The sequence below is a fragment of the Staurois parvus genome, unplaced genomic scaffold (assembly GCF_062004578.1).
Source record: "Staurois parvus isolate SC_StPar_1 unplaced genomic scaffold, SC_StPar_1.0 ptg000324l, whole genome shotgun sequence".
In the NCBI taxonomy this organism is placed as follows: domain Eukaryota; kingdom Metazoa; phylum Chordata; class Amphibia; order Anura; family Ranidae; genus Staurois; species Staurois parvus.
In genome coordinates, this window is record NW_028318120.1 from 450,797 (window position 1) to 474,064 (window position 23,268).

Here is a 23,268-nt window from a genome sequence, read left to right on the forward strand (position 1 = left end):
ATAGATAAAAAACAATTATAATGACATTTCAATAAAGAAATGTCCACATATAAAAAAATGTGATTATTACTTTACTATAAAAATATATAGTCTCATTAATCAATAAGTGATCCAAAAATCGTGACGTGGTGACTTATTAATCCTAAAATAGTGACTTTCTGTGATCCTCCAACCAGTAAGATTGTGTGCTCACCTCCTTCTATGCCTAAAAAGTAGGCTACACGCGCTTGTGATTCACACAACCTGGAACCTGCTGGATCAGCTGTAGTATATCATGGATATGTGATCTCTCCTATGGATACCTCGATAAGCCCCTTAATAGCTGGATTAATATATTTTTAGAGAGCGCTACATTTATAAATGTATTATTAGGTTGCACAGTTTGAGTTATGTGTTAAATGTTGGCGATCCATAGAAACACTTGATTGAATATATAGTTTGGCTCGCAAGTCACATACATTTTTATTTTATCCAGTGGGAATTTACTTGCACTTTAATGGTGGTTACATGTATAGAGGCACCCTGCAACACCAATATCCCTCCACTCTCCCCATCCTGGAACACCATCATCACCCCTTAGTTTTCTTCATCACTGAGGGGTAGTAAATGTGCCATTTTAAATTGCATATAGACATAGGATATAAACAGAAAAAACAGCACCTTTTCCTTGACCCTCTTCTTGTCCACCTGCCAAATACAAAAATAATAGTTAGCTAGATGCGGTTGATGTGTGGTTCTGATTCTTAATTCGGATGCATACAGAAAAGCAGACCGCAGACATGGAAAAAAAAAAAAAAAAAAAAAAAAAACCATGCATGTTGCATAACAGAAGGTTTGTGTGTTGAACAATGATAACAGACCGACATTCAAGGAGAAAGTAAGATAGCGAAGACCAGTCACCAATGAACTTAGTTAAAATTATCTTTTGTTTGGGTTCTCGAAAAAAAAAATTCTATTACATTAAAATGGCAGAAAAGACTGAGGGGAAAAAAAAAAAAAATATCAGAACAAGGACAATAACCCATGAGTTATTGAGAAAATGTCTAACACATACCAGACGATGGCTGCATCGCACGGCCTAGCAAAATTTACAAGCAAGAAAGATGATATGTAGGATCAGTGGGATCCAATGGAGGGAAAAAAAAACCAAAAGAAAGGATTCAGAGATCTAAAATCTACACAACTCTTACCAACTCTCTTTTTATTTTTTAAATTTACAAAAGTATTTAGATACTCCTAAATATTAGAATGGTGCAAATTTAAAGTGTTAATATTTCCCACTGACAAAGCAGAAAAGTTTAAACTAAGTTTTTGCACTGTCAGAGTTAACTTTTTCAAAACAACTAAGCATTGCACTGACAAAAGCAGATAAAAGAAAAGGCGAGAACTTTTGCAATTGTAGGCATAGCTTTCAGATTCTTGTTTTTATTCATTTTATAATGTGCAGCATATGCTTAATGTGGGCAAGTGGTGCTTGTAACGTACTTTATATACACACAGATGTAGCAGTAGTTAAAGGGTCAGTCCACCCCAAAAGTGATACTTTAGTTTAGAGCTTTTTTTCCTCAGAAAATAGATGCAGGAACTCAACCACGACCCCCAAAACTCCCCTCCCCACAACATGCACACCATCCAAACATCATCAAATAGTGGGTGTGGTCAAATTTCACTAACAAGTGGGTCTTAAAGGGGCAATAAATATCAGAAGTGTATTACGTGCAAATTGCAGAGTGGGGGGGGTTGCACAGAGCAGAGTTCAGGGGTGCACTGCGTGCAGAATTCAGTGGGGGTGGCAGGACCCTACATACATAGTGCATAGTTAAGCCGCCTTCTACAGCTGCTTTCCTCTGCATTCCTCATCCACATCTCACTTTTTTCCTTCTTCAGCTCTGACCTCTGCATGCAAACCCCCCCCCCACTCCTTAAAAGTGGCACCATCTTCCACATCTTCCTTTTGTTGCTGTATTAAGCTGAAGCACCCAGCTCTAGTACCTCCCCGCAAACTGTAGGTGGCTCTGCCTCTCTCACGTGCAGAGAGATCATCCAGTGAGGGTGCCAGCATCCTGGGCACATGCAACTCCTTTGTCCCCATCCTGCACTCAGAGGGAGCCACTTGGGAGATCCAATCTGTGGGATCCGTTGGGAGACATGCTGTCACTTGGAAACATAGAAGTCAGACTTCTGTGTTTACATGTGATAGTGGTGAGAAGGGAGCAGAGGGCCTGAGCCGGAGGTAGTGGAACGGAGTTCCACCAAACTCCAGCTGAAAAAAATGCCCGCTTTAGTTATGGGGAGAGTCTGCTGGCCCAAGTCTGCCTTTGTCATATGAAGCTGGGCCTAGACAAATCAAAGTTTGGGCAGTACATCAAAGATTGGCAAAATCTGTGTCAGGCCCTCTCTATTCAACAGAAGTCAATCATTACCAGTCATCACCAGCTTGGGGGGCAGGGAAGGGGGGATTTCCCCCATCCTCCTCACTTGTGTGGGTGGAGGAATTTTTTTTCTCCCCCATTCAGCCCAATGACTGGGAAAAAAAAAAAAAAAAAGTTACCCTCTATGCCCATCTTAATACACTAAATGGGTAAACCTTTCTAGATTACTGACCATCAGTGCTAACATTCTATTCCAAAACCATGGGCATTAAAATGGAGTTCCACCCATAATAACCACTCAGTCCCATTAAGGCGATAACCGCTTCCACTCTTCTAGGAGGGCATTTCAAAAATATTTTGTATATTGTAGTATTAATAGTACAAACATTTCAGAGTTGTCTACATGACTTTTGGCCATATATTGTATGTCTTAAACATGCCAAATGACCGGCCACCTTTGTGTGTGCCAGTAAATATTGTTTTCTACCATAGAAAGAGTAAAAACCTGATTTTGACCATAAACACAAAAATTCTTGTTCTATCCAACAGACCGAGTGAAACAACCTTATAAAATGGCTATAGCAGATGTGAAGACTGGGGAATTTAAGTACACTGATCTCATCAAACAAGTATCTAATACATTTTCATGAGGATGGACCCTTTAATTATCATCTGTATGATAAGGATAGGTAATGGTGTAATCAACAGCAGAGTGTTCAAGCTAAAATACTGTATCGTACTGTGAAATTGACCACACAAAGCATATGTGTGCTTGTACCAATAACATATCTTTTAAACAACCAGTCCACAACATACTTGAGGTCATAAATCACGTTACACGCACTATTATCCACAGAAAAATTGATGCTATACTTTATGACCGAGTTACCCAATACACAAAAGTTTGGCAACCCTGGATAGATAATTTCTTGCTGGCTGATTGACTCCGCTCTGCTCAAATCTTAGTGCCATATTATTATACCCCCAACATGACCTCCAATACTACCTGAAATTCTTCTCTTCCTTCCATTTCTCTTATCACCCCTCCTTCCCCCTCGCTCCATTTTTTTTCTTTTACTCTCATTCTTCCTCCACCCTCTAACAGTCAGTACCACTGTACCTATATCAATCATCAATAGGTTCATTACTACTGGGGTTGTTTTTAGCTCCACTCTGTTCAGAATGTGTAGGTAATTCTGATTGGGCTCATCTGAATCAATATTTAGGAGTCTCCTTATTGTTCCACGTTATGTACTATAAAAAGGGCCGTTGTGTCAGCTGATATATCTAATCTTTATTAACCCTGAATTAAAAAACAAAACAAAACAAAAAAAACAAAAAAACACACTTAACAGTAAAAGGCCAGTCCACAAATAATTGGCATTTCAGTTATAGGCGAAGTCTGACTGAGCAATGACATCTGTGGTTCTGTTTTAACCCATCTTGCTGTTTAAGGGAAGCCTTTCTAGATTGGGGAGCCTACACTCGCTATATTGCTTTATTTGCAATATAAAACAAATTAGGAATTGAACAGAATGAATGGGACTATAACATATGTCCAGATCATAGCATTCGAGTTCTGAGATCTCACTACAGGTATCACTAAGAGAAAAGGAAATAGCTGGCTGGTTCAACGTAGGGTCACCAGCCGAAAAAATAAAAAAAAATTTGGAATGACTGACCATTTAAATCATAAGAATATCAAATCAAAGGAAGTATAAAGGAAAAGGATTCACTTACCACTTTGTTTTCCATCATTTCCTGAAAAAAAAAAAAAAAACCTGATGTAACGCATTTTTATTGAATTTATTATATACTGCTATACAGACAAGCATACAGGATAGATGTGATCTGAAATACCTAGTTATGCACAGATGCACAAGATAATTTGATGACAAAATGCAGCAAAATATGATTGGTCACGGATTTACTTTTCAGTCACTTTGAATAACAGAAGCATTTTTAAAATGTATCAATAGTGCAGTGTGCACAACTTGAAAAAAACTAAACAAACATATCTATAATTGTAAAGCAGGGTATACAGACATCAAAATTCGGCCAGTTCAGTCCATGTATGCCCTTCTCCATTCAACAGAAAATGCTGAACAGGCTTGCTGGAAAACCGCATGAGATCATTACATGTAGCCAAAGGCTACAACGCTGATCTGTGTATTCTGACAGGGCGGGAAGCATGGATACAGGGAACTTGAGTTTTTTTTTCCCATTCAGCACACTGAATGAGTGAAATAAAAAAAACCCTACAAGTATACCCAGCTTATGTAGTTTATCTTTGCTCTATGAAACCTGATGGATGGTACATCATGTACTGTATGTGGGCAGAGTATAACTTCTCACTGGGAGCAGGGCTGGACTTACATCTCAGGAGCCTATAGGCAGAGAATTCTGAAGTGCCATCCCACCCCCACTCAAAAAAAAGAAAAAAAAGAAAAAATACTGCCTTTTTTTGGTTAATATTTTTATATACATTTTGTTATGTGTAAAGGGGAATGCTGCAGACTGTGATGTAAGGGGAAACTCTGATGTAAGGGGGTCTCTGATGTAGGGGAACTCTGGTGACCAGAGTCCTCCTTTACATCAGAATCTGCAGGGTTCCCCCTTACAGTTCAAGGGGGACCTCTGCAGACCCAGATGTAAAGGGGAACTCTGATGCAACATGGTCTCTGGTCACCAAAGCCCCCCCACCCCTTACATCAGCCAGAGGCGGTCCCCTTTACATCAGGGTCCATAGTGTCCCTCTTATATTAGAGTTCCCCTTAACATCATGGTCTACAGAGGTCCCCTTGAAATGAGGGGGGGGGGGGCTCTGGTGACCACAGCCCCCTCACATCTCTGTGGAGAGGGTGATCTGTCACTGGCAATCATCCCCACATGTCTGTATTATAGGGGAGAAGATGTCACATCATAGAGATGAGCAGGGATGTCAATGGTGATGGGAGAGGATGTGGGGCTGTCATTGTACTGCAGTGAGATGTCACTGGCATCTGCCCACCCCTCATGTCTATGATATTTGCTGCAGGTGGGGAAGATGTCACCCCATAGAGATGAATAGGGATGTCCATGGTGGTAGGTTGGTGATGAGGGGTGTCACTCGCAGCAGCTGAGGTAACCTGCTGGATTGAGTCCACAGTTGTTATTATTAGAATACAGTATTTATATAGCGCCATAAAGGTTTGCTCAGCACTGTACATTATAGTGGGGGACAGTACATGAGACAGTACAGTAAAAAAACAATACACGAGGGGTTCGAGGGACCTGCTCTTTCGAGCTTACAATCTAGGACAGTTCAATCAGAGTTCAGTCTTGAAAGGGTTACAAACTAGTTCACTGCTGCCTTGTTACCAGAAATTGTAGATAAAAACAGTGGTTGTAAAGGCTCAAGGTTTATTTTATCTTCATGCATTCTATGCATGAAGGTAAAAAAAAACCTTGTGTGCAGCATCACCCCCAGCCCCCTTAATACTCACCTAAGCCCCCTCTTGACCCAGCAATGTATACTAGAGTCTCAGCCAATGAGAAGAGGGAGTACCGAGATGGCTGAGACAGAAGCAGGAGCCATGTCTCCCACTGTCAATCACAGCCAGTGAGCCAATGAGAAGAGAGAGCAGGGCTGAGCCACAGCTCAGTGTGTGAATGGACACGTGGAGCAGCGGTTGTCCCAATAGCAAGCTGTCTGCTGTGGGGAACCTGCAGGAGGGAGGGGCCAGGAGAACCTGCAGGGGGACCCAAGAAGAGGAGGATCGGGGCTGCTCTGTGCAAAACCACTACACAGAGCAGGTAAGTATAGACGTTTGTTATTTTTTCTTAAAAAAAGCCTTTAGAATCACTTTAATTGGATTAAAAACAAAATTGCACTCGCACACAGATGCTTGAATAAGGCATGTCATCCACAAGAGCCCCTGTGAAATCACGGAGCGATGAGACCCCAACCACCCAGCGCCCCCTCCCTGGACTGTCACGAAGATGTAACATGAGCTGATCGTGTATAAGCTCCTGGGAAATAAGCGACACTTCAGGCACACTGACAACTGCTAGGCTCCAGTGACTGCAGCAGAATGGATGCGCTCACTCAGCCTCCGGATGTCATGTCCCAGCATGCGTTGGCTCTTTTGGAGTGAGCTCCTCCATCCCACTGCAGACACTGGAGTCAAGCAACAGTCAGTGTGACTGAAACATTACTTCCTTCCCGGGAGCTTATACACAATCGGCTCATGTAACATCTTTGTGACAGTCAAAGGGATCTCATCGCTCAGTGATCCCAGAGGCTCTTTTGGATGACATGCCTTATTCAAGCATCTATGTGCGAGTGCAGTTGTATTGTTTTTTTATTCCAATTAAAGGATACTGCACCAGAGCCTGTGCGCTTTTGCTTTGTGTTTTTGTGGAGAGAGTTGTTAGTAGGGCCAGATTTCCCGTTAGGCACTCATCCCCATCAGCTGAGCTCCAGGAAAGAGGAGCATTCCTTCAACTCAGACGAGCACCCTTCGAGGACGGGCACCAGTAGCCACATACCTACAGTACCTATTGGGAAATCCGGCCCTGGATTGAAAAAAGATAATAATGGGACAAAAACATTTTAACAGAGTATGGATAATATACAAACGTCCGTCAATTGTTTTTTTTCTCCTCATTTCTGGTCATATCACAAGGACAGGTAATGAGGAAAAATCACTCCAGTAGGGTTACAGACAACAATAAGTCTGACAAATGTTTAAACATTCCCACTCTATCCATAATTAAACCAAAGTCTGAAGTTGGGAATTAACACAAACCCGTAGTGAGATAAATGAGGGTTGCTATACGAACACTAGTTGCCTGGCTGTCTTTGGAATTAATACTTTTGGAGTTAAGCAGGCCACAGAAGAGTCAGTTCAATCAGAAAGCAACGATTTCCTCATCCACTCATTTAAGGTGGATGGAGGAATCTTCTCCATTCTTTCATTGTATTCTGATAGCAGGGAGACTTTCCTACAGTCAGAATACACACATTTGCCTGCAGGGCTGATTGAGCAAAATGTTTGGTTGAACCGAAAGTGAAGAGCATCCAAAAAAAACAAAAAAAAACCCGAATCCAACGCTCAAATCTTCATGCTGACTAGGGGTACTGTAACAGTCATTCATAGGAGGTGCAGCCCTTGGAAGATAGTGAAATCTTGGTACTTGTAAAGAAAAGCAAAAACAGGGCACACTCTTTTCGTGCATTACCGTGGTGAAACACGAGTTTATTTAAAAGCATAAAAGTGCATACTCACAAGCCAAAGAGAATTAAAACAGAGATAAAGAGTCAGTAGTGACGTTCCAAAGTAACGGGAGAACTTTATTAAGGTAGGCTGTCGCGTTTTGGGAGACATACTTCTTCAGAGATACAAGAAGCTCTGAAGTAGTATGTTTCCTGAAACGCATCAGCCTACCTTAATAAGGATCTCCTGTTACTTTGGACCGTTACTATTGACTCTTTATCTCGGTTTTAATCCTCTTTGGTTTATGAGTATGCACTTTTATGCTTTTAAATAAACTCGTGTTTCACCACAGCAATGCACGAAGAGAGTGTGCCCTATTTTTGCTTTTCTTTACCAGAAAGTGAAGGGTAGATCGACTTCTGTTCAACCACAGTGCCCATTCATGGACTGAAATTCATCCGATTCCGCATGGAATTTTGATACAGCTATGGTCAGCTTTACAGACCTGGAACAAGCATAGTGGGTTTATCTCCCCAATGGGGAAAGAGAGAGAAACAAGGGGACAAATGTTGGAATGGAGGCTGAGAAAGATTTGACTTTTTCCCCTAAAGTTACATGAAAATAATTGGCAATTCTTAAAGTATGTAAAACCAAAACATATGACGGATCAAGGGCTTAAACCCCTTGCAAGGCCTTCATTTTGAGGCTTGTGTACCTCTGGGGAAACTTATCTTCACTTCCTGGCCCAGATACTCAAAAGGAATTGAGTGGAAATCTCTCAAGTGAGGGACCAGTTGTCCCTGTAAGATTTCCCCTTCCCACTCTGGGCGCAAATCCTGGATTTCCTGTCCCTTTCTTCCTGACAAGGTCACAAGTACAAACAGAGGGTTGCACTCGCACAGCGATTTTTTACTTGGCAGACTCTAGCCAATTTTTTTGTTTTGCATAGACTGGGAAAGGGTTAGAGATATACTTTAATGTTGGACCTTTGATAGTTTCTTTACAGGTGTAGAATATGGAAAGTAACTTATGTCAGTTAGATGGAATATGCTATTATTGGCTGTAAACAAGTCAGCAAAGACAAGCATCTCTCACTAGCCTCTAGATTTGATCATAGCTTGTAAATGATCTTTATAATATAATGTATGCAATCCCCCTGAATGTCGTAATTAGTAAAAAAAGAAAAAAAAAATTCAGTGGTTACAGGTCATTTTTTTGCAATCTGATGACTTATTCAACATGTGGCAAGTTGCGGTTATTTAAAAAAGAAAGATATATGTTTAAAGGGCATTGTTACCAGGCAACATGTTAAAACAGGAAAAGAAGCATGCAAAGCATCTGGTCTGTCTACAATATACTGATCACTGCAGAGGAAATCACAATGACAAAACTAAGCTGTGGGGGTGGAGTACATTCATAACAGGAAAACACTGAACCATATATTTTGTTGCCTAGGTATTAGGGTTATTGACCTTGACAGGATTGTGCTTGGTGTACTCGCACAGGACGGCAGCCCAGTGGAAAAATGACAAGGGAACCAGTCATGAAATACAAATATTTCTGTCCTCAAGGCAGATCTAAACAGGAGCAGCGAGACAGAATACAAGATGGATCTACTACAAGAGTTCGGTTTTATTCATAAACTCCTCCTGTTGCTCTAAAACATTCCTCTGAATTGTGAGTCTGTTGGGAATGAAAATTTGTCTCAGATCTGTACAAATGTGTTTCAGTTTGTTGTCTGGAATTCCAGGCACAGGGATCACAAATACATAATTTTGATAAATGAGGCAGACTAATTTGTGCTCCAAACTTACTTGATCTATGTCCTCTCAGGTCAGTATCATTAGGCAATGAGATGATGAGGGCAACTATTCACTGAGCAAGGTGAAACATATGATTTCTAAAAGGCTGGTTCATACAAGATGCAGTACATTGCATTTTAATCTGCATGAAAAATGCATGCACAGTGTTTTCTATGTATCCCAATGGTTCACACCAGCTTAGGGTGTTACAGCATAGTCATCAAAAATAAGAATATGTATGGAACATGGCCAGGGGCGGACTGACCATTGGGGAACTCGGGCACTGCCCGAGGGCCCGGGGTCAGTAGGGGGCCCCATGAAATATCCCTGGTACCTTTCATAGGCTTTTTTGAGTGTGGAAAAAAGGGGGGGGGGGGGTTACGGGATAGCATAAAAAACTGTGCATGAAGAAATGTATCCAGAATGCAGAAATTGTGGTGTGAACTGACCCTCAACCTTTTCAATGAGGCATCGGTTGGCTGTAGTTAGATATGACAGCAATTATGAAAGTCTAAATCACACAGATGTTCTAATTCTCAAAAAGGAGTCCCTTTTAATTTCATTTTCACAATACGGGTTTGTATACTTGCATCCTTCTACCTAAATTTCCAATGTGTTAACATGAACATTTTTGGCCTGAAGATTAATTAAAACCCCCAGAACTGTGTACAATTTCCATTTTTTTTTTGTTTATGGTTTTACCAGCAAAAGGGTTTGTAATTTTGTACAGCTAGTCCTGCGATTTACGCACTTTGCCTACACAGATGCGCACATTGCCTACACAGATGATGCGCACATCGCCTACACAGATGATGCGCACATCGCCTACACAGATCCTGACTGTTAATTTAATCTCACTGATTCAGAAGTTTAGCCTCCTAAACCTCACCATACATGTTACAATCTTTTAGATCTACCAAAAACTGTGTAGTGTAAGGGTGTCTGCCTGGTTACAGATTGATTGGTTAGTATAGGTAGCTGCTATTACATAGTTTTGGTAAATCTAAACTTTATTGTACAAAGATTGTATGGTCAGACTGTAACATGTATAGTGATTCTAAGTCACCTTCCGTTGCAAGTTTTCACCAATATTGAGGGTATCAGCATCATCCTCTGTCCAGTGAGCAGTAATGCTAAGCCAGGAAATAGCAGTGTGACATTAGCAAGGTGTATCACAAGAACGGTTTGTTAAAATTGCACATATTTTGTCATGTAAAAAAACGAAAATACATTTATTTTAACTTCTGTTATATAGTTTGCTGGTGGTATCATTTTAAAATAAAACTCCAGGTAGACGCTCTGATCATACTGTAGGTGGTGGTGCATTACTAATAGCTGGATGTTCAAAGAACTGAAAATATTGCTACTGTGTGGATTATACACAATTCTAGGATCTGTATGCCAGTAATAACATTCCTGCTGGCAGCACATCCTTGAAGTTTTTATATTTATAAACTGCTACTTTTTTGATAACTACTATGAAGTGGTATGGCCATTGTAATATTCTATAGTGTAATTACTGAAATAAACATGACTTTCGATTTCTATCAGCAGTCCAAAGTAGAAGTCCTTTTCCTGCCTTATGCAGCAAGTAGAAATTACTGTGCAAAGTTAGTTAAATACCTTCATCCTAAAATAACTGATTTTGCCCTGGCTCCATCATAACCCCCACCCACCTATTTGAATACTAATTTTATTATTAGATATTTTTTGTCTAGGCAAGAATGATATTCATGTCCCCCCACCTGCTCTCTCATCCTGGATTCTGTATGAGTGCACAGGTGTGCTACAGGAGTTCTGGTCCCAACATAGCCATGTGGTACATTTGCAGACATATGGCTTCCTGCACATTTGCGTACATATGACTTATGGATGTTCCAAACTTTTGTGTTTGGATGCACATTCATGGAAAAGCTCCTGCATGTGCACATATGTGCCAAAGAGCTCTGCCAGGACCCGACAAGACAGTGCAGCAGCCAAGAAATACTATATATTGCCAATTACTTCTCTAAACAAAAAAATATATATATTGCACCTTAACAGATCTTAGAGGAGGCAGCTGCATTTGTTTTTTTTTTGGGGCGTTTAATTATATTTTCACCTGCTAATCCTGAAAAACACCACACCTCTTGTCCTCGGTTGGCTATGCTCACTCCTCCACTGTATCCATGAATGGAGCAATAGTTGGCAACCAAGCTCAATGCAAAACAGGTCTTCTTCTCGTCATCTCCATTACATGGAGGATGAAGGATCAGTAGTTTACAGATGGAAAAGAACATTGTTCACACTTTGAGTTAAATCTCACAGGAAGTGTCAAGGACACTCCATTTCTGGTAAGATCCACGGGCATTTTCTGTACTTGACGAATATGTTCTTAGCCTGAATACATAAAACTAATGCAGCAATCCCATTTTAGTACTGGTAAACTGCAATACATTTACATGCTATCATTTGTATACCTTATTGTATTTATTGTAGTGGATATAAAGAACTACAAAAACCAAATGTGACTTTACTGGTACAGAAAATGGACAACCTCATTTTACTGTATAAAACATGTTTATTGAAACATCTTCCAATTTTGGAAGATGTTTCAATAAACATGTTTTATACAGTAAAATGAGGTTGTCCATTTTCTGTACCAGTAAAGTCCCATTTGGTTTTTGTGGTTCTTTATATATTTGAGGGATGAGGTACGTTTGCAGTCTTGTCTATACAATCATTGTAGTGGATTAATGAGAGTGACACTGTTGCATAACCACGTTTTAGCAAAGGATTGCAAAAATGGAAGGGTCAGGCTCAATGCATGAGACTATGGAGCACATTTTGAAGCCCAGTTGTTTTCAAATCTGTCAAAGCAATGCATACTTACCACTGGGATCATGAGGGGGCAGACCTCCAGCAGCATCTATCAGTTCATCATCATTGAAGCCTTAAAAGACAGAAACCTCATTATTACAAGTGAAATACAAAACTTGTTGCGCATGCACTGAAAATACATGACATTTCTCAGTTTGGCAAGAACGATAGCAGTGGATGACCTTGTACAATCTGTATCAAGGGTGTTGGGAGAGAAGATCTTGTTTCTCCATCCATCTATTGTGTGTTATTATTTATAACAAGTATTTATATAGCACTGACAATGTATGCAGCGCTTCACATATGGTACATTCACATCAGTCCTTGCCCTCAAGAGCCCTATATTCTAAGATCTCCATCTAAAATTCACACAGTACATGCACATATTAGGGCCAACTTACAAAGAAGCCAATTAACCTAAAAGCATGTCTTTTGGATAGTGTTGGAGGAAATCAGAGTACCTGGAGAAAACTCACACAATCACAGAGAGAGCATGCAAACTCCAAAAACGTAGTGTTCTGGTTGGGATTCAAACTGCTGCTGTGGCATAAAGTGATACTAAACTGAAAAACATTTACCATAATGCATTGTTTGCATTAAGGTAAAAACACATTATGTTCCCTGTGCTCCTCCCTTCCCTGTGTAAAGGGAAACAAAAGGGAGGAAAGATCAGTGCTGTGCATGACTGCATCTCTTCTCCCCACACTTCCTCTTCATACAGGGGCTCGAGCAGCAGCAGGAGACATTGGCCCTTGTTGCTGTCAAATCAAGTGTGAAGATGGAAGTGGGGGGTGCCAAGTCCTGCTGTGTGAGTCTATGGAGCATGGCTCCAGAGACTCACAGGTCAGGAGTGGCAAATGGCTTGCTATGAGGACACACAAAGAAGAGGAGGAGCCAGGATCGCCAGCAGGGATCCCAAAAATAGGAGAATCAGGGCCACTCTGTGCAACACCATTATTTTTTTTTTTTTATTAAAATAAAAGAGTCTGCCTTTTGTAACACTAAGGGTGAATTCACACCGGCAAATGTACCCGCTCTCCAATTACATGAGAACCCCAGCTGCGGTTCTGTGATTAGCTGCAGGAGGCAGCCTCATTGAAAGCCATGGTAGGCTGCTGGCTCCCACAGCTAATCACAGTCACTCACATGTAATCACTCATGCAGCGATCACATGCAAGTGACTGGCCCTGGACCACAGACTGCCTGTGATCAGGGCTGATCGCTTGCATGTGATCACTGCAATCACTGAAAAATTACATGGGAGTGGCCCCAGTTAGCTGTGGGAGCCAGCAGCCTCCTAATACGTTCATTGAGGCTATCTCCCACAGCTAACCGCCACTCCCCTCTAATGAGAGAGCGGGCATATTGGCAGACATGAATGCGCCCTCAGTGCTAACTACTAAGCCACATTTTTACAATGGTTTTAACCAAACTGCTAGATTTAAAGTTGAAATACATATGGATGGCCTTCTCTGCCAAAAAAAAAAAAAAAAAAAAAAAAAAAAAGGGTATAATTTTGTTCAGCCATTATTCTAACAGACATCCCTTAAAGATAGCATAGCCAGATAATGACCCTAATTTATCTGCAGCAGTTAAATTTACACTAACTTTGTCAAGGAATGCCCCTGCTTGTGACTGGATAGTGAAGTGGCAGAAAACACACTGATGAGGTAATCCCTGTGCTTTCTGCTCTTACCATCCAATTCCTCTTGCACTGTGCAATATAGTATAGCTTGCAGTGCTTCATCTACCAAAGGTGATATTTGGAAATATAAGAAAGTGCATCAAAACACATAATATAGTGTGGCTTTCCTTAATTGTAGTGGCTGTGTTTTCTTTACTAGGGCATGCTCCCCGCCAGTTCCTATCCATATTGCTCAACCATTGCTAGCTATCTATCTATCTATATATATATCTATATATATATATAGCCCTCAAATCCCTCTTGTATTGAACAGTATTGCTGCTGTATTGTCTGCCATTATATTGTAAAGCGCTGAGCAAACTGTTGGCACTATATAAATCCTGTATAATAATAATAATAATAATAATACTAGGCGGCTTTCTGGATTTAGAATAAATACCTTTCCCTCATCTGCATTACAAAGGGGAATGTTTTTTATACTTCACAGAAAACTGGCAAATGCTAGTAACATAGCATTGTGTGATATTACAATTCAGTACACAGGAAGTTACAAGGACACTGAATTCCTGGCAAAACAAGCAGCTTTTCTGTACTTGCAGAAAACGTAATAAGTCTAAAACTAATGCAGCTTCAACATCTAAGCTGTGGCAAGCTTCAACATGCATTTTTATTTTTAGGTTTACATAAAGACTACCAAACATAGCGTTAGGAATGTTATACCTGTCTATACTCCTATTTTAAAGATTATTAACTGAACACAAAACGAATATAGAATGGGCAATAATACACTAAATCAAACCCAGTAATTAGCATACCATATTTCTAATACAATCTTAACATTGCGATTAATGTTAGATTTTCTATTTTTAAGTTGTTAAAGTTCCTGTTTTTTATATAATTCAAAAGAAATGAAGCCAATACATACTTGATCCTTTTTAAAAGTTATTTATACACATTTACTGTCAATCTTGAAGTATGATATACTCCCAAGTTTTCCTGTTACAGTTGTTTCTCCTTATCAGTATTCTCTTCGATGAAATTTTGGGCATAAAGTTCTACTGGGTATACCACCAAGGCAGGTAAAGTAAAGCTAGCCATACATGGATAGGTTTCTGTCATTCATTCAGTCTGCTAAATAGCATGAATGGAGGAATCTCTCCTGGTAACTGTTGTATTCAGACAACAGCAGCACCAGTACATGTCTGATTACCTGAACAGCAACAGTATATGACTGGGTGGATAACTGTCAGCCAAAGAGTGACTGTATCCAGTTCTTTGATTTGTCAGTAGAAGTTTGTTAAGTCTAGGTTCACACCTAACCTTTTCCACAGCGTTTTGCAGAAACGCACTACAGTCCAATTAACATGAATTCCTATGGGACATGTTCACACCTCCACATTTTCTGGAAAGGGTCAGGGACTTTTTTTTAAAATGCAAAAAAAATTGCGTTTTTGGTTCTATAGACTTCAATGGAGACGCTGCAGAAAAGCATGTAGTGCGTTTTTTATGCATTTTTGTGTTTTAATCTGCCTAGCAACAAGAAAAAAAAAAAAACAACTGCAAACCTAATCAAAAACATGTGCAAAAATGCAAAACGCGCCACAAAAAGCACTGCATAAATGGATCGAATGCAAACTGCATAGGTGTGAACCTAGCTTTAGAAAGGTTTGCCGACAGGGCCACACTGAGCTCCAATATCACCCAATTCAGCAAGAGTTGGCTTAAATTAAAGCAGTATATGGCCAGCTTTAGTACTGAATGTGAGAGCTATAGAAAATGCTAAATTTAGAGGCAAGACATTTAAAGTGATATTATATCCTCAGTTTTTAACCACTTTCCCTTCCTGACCAGGCCATTTTTTGCATTACAATGCTGTGTTACTTTAACAGACGATTGAACGGCCCTGCAATGCCGCACCCAAATTAAATTTATGCCCTTTTTCCCTCGAATTGAGCTTTCTTTCGGTGGTATTTGATCGCCTGTGCGTTTTTATTTTTTGCACTATAAAAAGAAAAGACCGACAATTTAATAGCAAAAAGTCAAAAATATTGAGAAAAATTTTTGTACAACCATCCAAAGCAGTGTGCCCGAGATAACGGAGGAAAAAACTGTTCGTAAACAAAAAACTGTCCTCCACCCCGGAGATCCTCAGTAATCACCGGCTGGAACCCGGTGATTGACAGCTGCGGCCGCGAATGGCGGCGTGGGTAGGGCTCATGCATGCCCTACCTGGAAATGCAAAATCACATATATACACATGATTTTGGGCACCCATGCCGCCCTGTTGCAGTATTTCTGATATAGGGTGGTCGGGAAGCAGTCAAACACTTTTAGCAGCTGCTTTAACCACTTGACGACCGGGCTATAGCTGAACGATGGCTACAACGTGGCCGTCCAGTTCTGGGAGGTCGTCATACGACTTCCTTTTAGAACCGCGCCTCCCGCACACCCACTGGGGCGTGCACCCGGCGCGCTCTGATCACAAATCACGGTAAAGAGCCAATCACAGCAGCCCTTTACCACGTGATCAGCTGTGTCCAATGACACAGCTGATCATGATGTAAACACAGTTGCCGTTTATCGGCTGAACTTTCTTCACGCTGTCACAGGGTGAGGAGAGGAGAGCCGGTAACCAGCAATTGTGAAAGAGGACAAGAGTGCAGCCTCGTCAGCGCCCGCCAGTGCAGCCTCGTCAGCGCCCGCCAGTTGAGAAACATTACCTGTTTGCAAAACTTTATAACAAACAAAGAAAAAAATTTTTTTTTTCAAAATCTTTGGTCTTTTTTAGTTTAGCTAGGCAAAAATAAAAAACACCACCAAAAGAAAGCTCTGTCAGTCTAAGAAAGAAATGATAAAAATTTCCTTGGGTACAACGTTGCATGACTAATTGTCATTCAAATTGCGACAGCGCTGAAAGCTGAAAATTGGCCTGGGCAGAAAGGAGGTGAAAGTGCCCAGTAGGCAAGTGGTTAAACACTTGCTGAGCTTGTAGCTTCTTTATCTTTTAGTCCATGTCTATGATCCTATTTAGGATGCTGCCATGAACACTGTATCAGGTTTCTTGTTTTAGGGTGGCTCCAGCATTCTATGTAGACACCCTTCCATGCAAGGACTAGGTTTCTGTCTCCTTACACTGTGTACATCATTAGAAACACATAGCCCTGTATACTAGGATAGCAAGGCACTCCCTTGCTCCTTTGTCTGCCTCCCCCCCTCTCCAAGTTAACAGATTGGCTGGAGACTGCACTGTCCACTGTTAATTCATTCCTGTGAAGACAGGACATTCAGGGAAGGAGCACTGAAAGGAGCAGGAGCTGTAAACTGCAAAGTCTGGAGAAACCAATAGTTCACTTGGGAATGTTTACTGTACTGAATACGTTAAGCTAAAAAACACTATTTGTCTAATACTATATTAACCTTGGATAACATAAGAAAATTATTTCTTATTCATCTCCAAAAATTAATTTTAGTTCATTTAATTGTTCTCATCACAGCAGTTGTAACAGAAATCGTGACTACCATCCGCAATCTGCAGGTAGCAACTAGAGCAAGGAGTTAAATAACAGTACAGAAAAGATGATGATCCTGGAAAAAAAAAAAAAAAAAAAAAAAACAGCGTTTAAAAAAGCTAAATCAAATTAATAATAGAATTCAGTTAAAAGTTACTGTATGACTTACAGCACTTTAGTCTTTAACAAGGATCCTGAATGTGTGTATATTAAGCAAAAATTATTGCCACAGTCTACTTCCAGTACATATATATTTTCAGGTATTATTTTGGGGTTTACCTGAAAATAGTTTTAAACTCAAAATGGAGGAGTTTACAAGTCTTCGATATATTTGTTATTGTATGTATTCAATATAAAGTTTTAAGGCTCAGCCACCAGAGGGAGCTCCCAGGAGCTAAATAGAATTACTAGGTCTAAAATGCCAAGAACTTACTGCCGCCGCCGCCTCCTCCTCCTCCTCCTCCACCACCACCACCATGGCCTGGCTGAGGTTTCTCAGTTGTATCTGTATTTAGAAGAGAAAAAAAAAAAAAAAAAAAAAAAAAAAAAAAAAAAAAAAACACAGCATGTGATCAATCCAGGCAATAACTTGTGGAAAAAAAAAAAAAAAAAAAAAAAAAAAAAAAAAACACATTTTCCAGTTTTAAAGCAAATTTGTGCAGAAAAAGCAATATGTCACTTGCATAAAGCGGGCACATCTAGGTGTCTTCATGCTATCCCCTTTGTCTCCCACCTCTCCAGCAGCAGTGCCATCCACCAGTGCCTATTGTTTGCATGCACCTCTGGTTGCCTCACAGGCTAATGCAGCTGGACCAAGGCAGTTTGAAGGCAGCAGCACTGCTGAGAGTGGTGTCGACTGCCTGTCCTGGCCCTCCTGAAGCTGCAGGAATCTGACAACAGAAGCATCCCAACAGTAGGTACTTTTTTTTTTATACTGGTTAGGTTGAGGAACAATGTGATGCTGCTCAGGGGTGCAACACTAAGGAGGGGATGCTTTGATTTCCAAATTGCTTGGTAAAGGGTAAATGATAGTTGAAACCCTAAAATGCTGGACGCTGGTATGACGTATAGTAGTGATCAGGACGCTGGTATGGCAGTGATCAGGATCCTGGTATTGCAGTCATCTGGACTTTGGTATGGGGGCGATCAGGTTGTTGGTATGGGGTATTGTGCTGATCAGGACACTGGTATGGAGGTGATCAGGACACTGCTATGGGGTATTGGCAGTGATCAGGGTGTTGGTGTGGGGTATGGTGGTGTGGCAGTGATCAGGACGCTGGTATGGCAGTGATCAGAACATTGGTATGGTGTATGGTAATGTTTTTGTGCACATTGGGACCAGGCTGGCAGCATTGTTTATTGTCCCCACGCAGTCTGCGTGTACAAGCAGCCTGACAGGCTGCTGTACACTCACAGGTGCAGAATCGCTTCTCTCTACTCTCACACAGAGCAAAGAAAAGTGATCTTTAGTTTTGCTTTCTAGTGTTTACTATGGGTTTGGACACAGAAATCATATGGTAAAAAACCATGTGATCTGGCCACAGTCATCAGTGGCCAATCAGTGATCACATGCAAAGTAGTAAGCAAGATGTCACTTGTGACATCATTGCTTAATACGTGTGAAATCTGTGAATGATCACAGAGGTCACATGGTACAAGGCTATTCACAACAGCCTTGTACCATGTGACAAGCTGTGACCAATCACAGCTCACTCAGTAGTTCTCAATGGCTGCAAGAATGCAGACAGAGAGAAAGAGAAATGATTGCTTTTACATCCTATATGGGTGTAAAAGCAATCACTGTAAAAAAAAAAAAAAAAAAAAAAAAAAAAAAAAAAAAAAATCTTCATCACCCCCCCCCCCCCCCAAGTAGAACAGTGTCACCATGGTGACACTGTACTGCTAGGGTGACAGTATGTAAAAAAATATAAAAAAAAAAAAAATTTAAAAAAAGTGTTTAAAAATTATAATTTTTGGTTATAAACTAATTTGGCTTTTTTTTTTTTTACTAAAAAGATAACAGAATACATTTTGGCCAAGATTTATGATGAAAGATTATTTATTTGCAAAATTTTATAAGAAAAACACTTTTCAAAATTTTTGGACTTTCATTTATATAGCAAAAAAAAAATTAAAATCCCAGCGGTGAATAAATACCACCAAAATAAAGCATTATCTGTCTCAAAAAATGTTAAAAAAGTCATATGGGTATAGTGTTGCATGACCGCGCAATTGTCAAAGTGTGATAGCGCTGAAAGCTGAAAATTGCCCTGGACAGGAAGGGGGTAAAAGTGTCCGGACAGGAAGTGGTTAAGGAAATGTATTATAACCCATTCTCTGATAGTACCCAGATGCACATTCATTGTAGACATGCAGCAGCAAGGATGATGTTGGAAGACAAAGTTGAGGGTGGTAATAAGACGAGAGACTAATGTCACTGTTTGTGTTACAGAAAAACAAAATGCATAAATGTGTAGGTGATTGCTTAGAAGGCTAAAAAGTGTAAAGTTAGTTTTGGTTAAAGGAAATTCTTACTCTGGTTATACATTTTCCAATGCAATTGAAAAATCTCCCTTAAGGCCCCTTTCACACGGCCTTTCTGATCAGATCCACCTGTTCATAAGTTCCATTTATCTCTTTGGACAGGTGGATGTCCATTTACATCCGCCTAACTCCGGGTCTGATTCAGTCCACGAAAAACAAGAAGTTGAAGGGCATCCGTCGTTCTCCTTTTAACTGGAGCAGATCAGAGGGTAGTTGTATGTAAATAGACAGCGGAATCTGTTTACTCCCGGCCGTCCACAGAGCAGAACGAGCTCTGTCTGTGTTTACTCTGCAGAAACTGAGCAGACACAGATCTGTCATCCACCTTCTCTGCTATGATCTGCAGGGGATCTGTGAGCTGATCCCCGAATTGGAACAGAATCTGCCCCATGTAAATGAGGTCTTATGAATTGTAAGGGTTTGCCTTACTAGATACCAAGTAAATGGACCATTTAGTTAGTGGGTTGGTTCACACTACACAGATGTTTATAAATCCAAAGAAGACTGTATAAAGACTGCAAAATTTTGTCTGGAGCACCATTCACGGCCAAAGACAGGGATAGGAGCTTGGATGCAAGCAGGATTATTATTAGAGTTAATAGCAGTACTGGAGTGGCCCATAATAACGGAGGGTTATGAGAAAAAGGTAAATATGAAGGAAACCTTTATCTAAGAAACCAAGGAAACATCATGAGGACAGGATAAAAAACTGACTGTAGGGTACATTGTTTAGATAAACAAATGCCAATGCCACACTCAGTTACAAGCCTAGGAGTATTTATTAAGAAGTGTCTTGTAGGGCAGGCAATGAGAGAATGTCAGGTTTCTGAGAGACATAGAAATGCTAGAAATAAAGAATGATGCCAATCTATTACATATTCAATTAACAAGACACAGAATGCACAGAAGAGAGTTTTCAGCAATGGCAATATAGTGCTTACCATCTCCACCAACAGCATCATCTAGGCTAAAATCTGTATCATCCGAGAAAGGAACACAAATTTAAACAGAATTAGCACAGACTGCTAAAACACAATACCTTTAAACATACTAGCAACATAAAAGATATCTATATATATATCTATATATATATATATATATATATATATATATATATATATATCTCCATATATCCTAACTAGACTGCAGGACATATATAACTAGACACATTTTAGCAGTCAATGTACACATGTAATGTACATTTTCTGAACTATTCAGAGATAAAACCATGACAAAAGCACAACTTTTTTTTATTTTTTAGCAGTTTATCATTATTTACAAGTTAAGCAGCAAAGCCCAGAAATTATACAATTTTCTTTCCTTGCGCCACAGGTGGAAGGAAAAAAAATTGCTCGATTCAGTCATCAACACAGTCTGTGTTGATAGGGGAAGCCTTCCCGCAGTGCTATTGTGTTAGCCTTCCCTGCCTGCAGAACACAATGATCACGGTTATCGCATGGGAGAAAAAAATTTGACAGGCTGGTTGGACTGAAGTTGATTGATGGATCAACTTCAGTACAACCAGCCTGTCCATAGATGGATTGAATCTTGGCTGCTCCCTGCTAAAGTAGCCGATATTCGATCGGTCTATGGCTGGCATTAAAAGCCATGTGGAGGATGATAATCCTTATTCAGGCAAACCTGTGACTAGGATACAAAATGATGACCATTACATTTTCCCTAAAAGCAGTACAATGCTTTGCTATACCCTTCACAACCCACAATACAATGCCCACACCTCTCGACATATGGAGAGGTGTGTGCATTGAACTGTGCAAGCACCATTATGGCAGAGGTGCTGGTATCTGTATGGGCTCCAGAGGTTTACGTCTTCTGAATCTTCTATAAGGACACTACGCATATGCACGGTCATTACTTTATCCTTGAAAACACACGTCCTTTAAGCAAATCATGCTTACCATCCTTTGGCTTTGGATCTGGTTTAGGTTTAGGTGCAGAGGTTGCTGGCTTGGGACCTAAAGACAAGAAAGGAAATGTAACTCACTCTGTAAAACCTGCCACTTCACCCACATATGATAGAGGACTTAGGTTATTAAAACCTGAACAGTCACACATTTATCCTTTTATGCAAAGCAAAAGCGGGGATTAAACAAATGCAGCCATTTTTCCAAATAATTTTAACAAACCCACAGAGCACATGCATTAATCTTCACCTCCATATTACCTACAGGCTAGGACCTGCTTACTTTCTTACATTGCTGGGTCCTTAGCATCCACATTTTCCTTGGAACTCACTGCAATGATCTCATGGTTCTTATTATGAAACCTGCACATTGTTCACCTAGATATAACTTTATACTTAAGCCTACAGTTTTGATCCACAATAAAAAAAAATAGGTTTTGAATAGAGAGGGGTTAGATACCTGGGAATATTTGTGCTGTCTGCATCCTCTAAGAATGCTTTTCCTTTACAGCCCTGGCCAAAAGGCTTGAGAATTACACACATTCATTTTCACAAAGTCTGCTGCTTCAGCAGTTTTAGGTCTATTCGTCAGATGTTACTATGCTATACTGAAGTATAATTACAAGCATTTCATAAGCGTCAAAGGTTTAAATTGACAATTACATTAAACTTATGCAAAGAGTCAATATTTGCAGTGTTGACCCTTCTTTTTGAAGACCTCTGATATTCGCCCTAGCATGCTGTCAATCAACATCTGGGCCACATCCTGACTGATGATAGCCCATTCTTGTATAATCAATGCTTTGTCAGAATTTTGGGTGTTTTTTTTGTTCACCTGCCTCTTGAGTGCTGACCACAGGTTCTCAATGGGATTAAGGTCTGTTTCCTGGCCATGGACCCAAAATTGCGATGTTTTGTTCCCCAAGCTTAGTTATCACTTTGCCTTTAAAAAGGTACTCCATCATGCTGGAAAAGGCATTGTTCGTCACCAAACTGTTCTTGGATGGTTGGGAGAAGTTGCTCACGGGGAGGATGTTTTTGTACCATTCTTGGTCTCTAAGCAAAATTATGAGTGAGCCCACTCCCTTGGCTGAGATGCAACCCCACACATGAATGGTCTCAGAATTCTTTCTAATTGACATGACACAGAACTGATGGCAGTGCTCATTTTTTTCTTCTCTGGACAAGGTTTTATTTCCAGATGCCCTAAATAATCTGAAAGGGGATTCAGAAGAAAAATTGACTTTACCCCAGTCCTCAGCAGTCCAATCCCTCAAATAAGCGGGGAGCTTCCGCTTTTGAGTAGAACTCCGCTCTAAGGACATTGGCTGTATGTTTGGGGTCAGTGTCCTCCTGCAGAATAAAGTTGGGGCCAATCACACACCTCCCTGATAGTATGGCATGAAGGATAAGCA

The 23,268-nt window shown here is 40.3% G+C and overlaps 1 protein-coding gene across 2 annotated transcripts in view; it reads right to left on the reverse strand.

The window, feature by feature from the left end:
• The window catches only part of CD99 (CD99 molecule (Xg blood group)), a 91,297-nt gene that overhangs the window by 12,319 nt on the left and 55,710 nt on the right, over positions 1-23,268 (reverse strand). Inside the window, exons 6-12 of one of the 2 annotated variants that reach the window (XM_089683833.1) lie at positions 21,849-21,905; positions 20,871-20,903; positions 17,819-17,890; positions 12,245-12,304; positions 4,113-4,133; positions 1,055-1,078; positions 661-687 (exon numbers count right to left, since the gene is read on the reverse strand). In XM_089683833.1, the coding sequence (XP_089539959.1) occupies positions 661-687; positions 1,055-1,078; positions 4,113-4,133; positions 12,245-12,304; positions 17,819-17,890; positions 20,871-20,903; positions 21,849-21,905 (294 nt within the window). The remainder of the gene's footprint in view (positions 1-660; positions 688-1,054; positions 1,079-4,112; positions 4,134-12,244; positions 12,305-17,818; positions 17,891-20,870; positions 20,904-21,848; positions 21,906-23,268) is intronic. The other variant, XM_089683834.1, reaches the window with a different exon arrangement.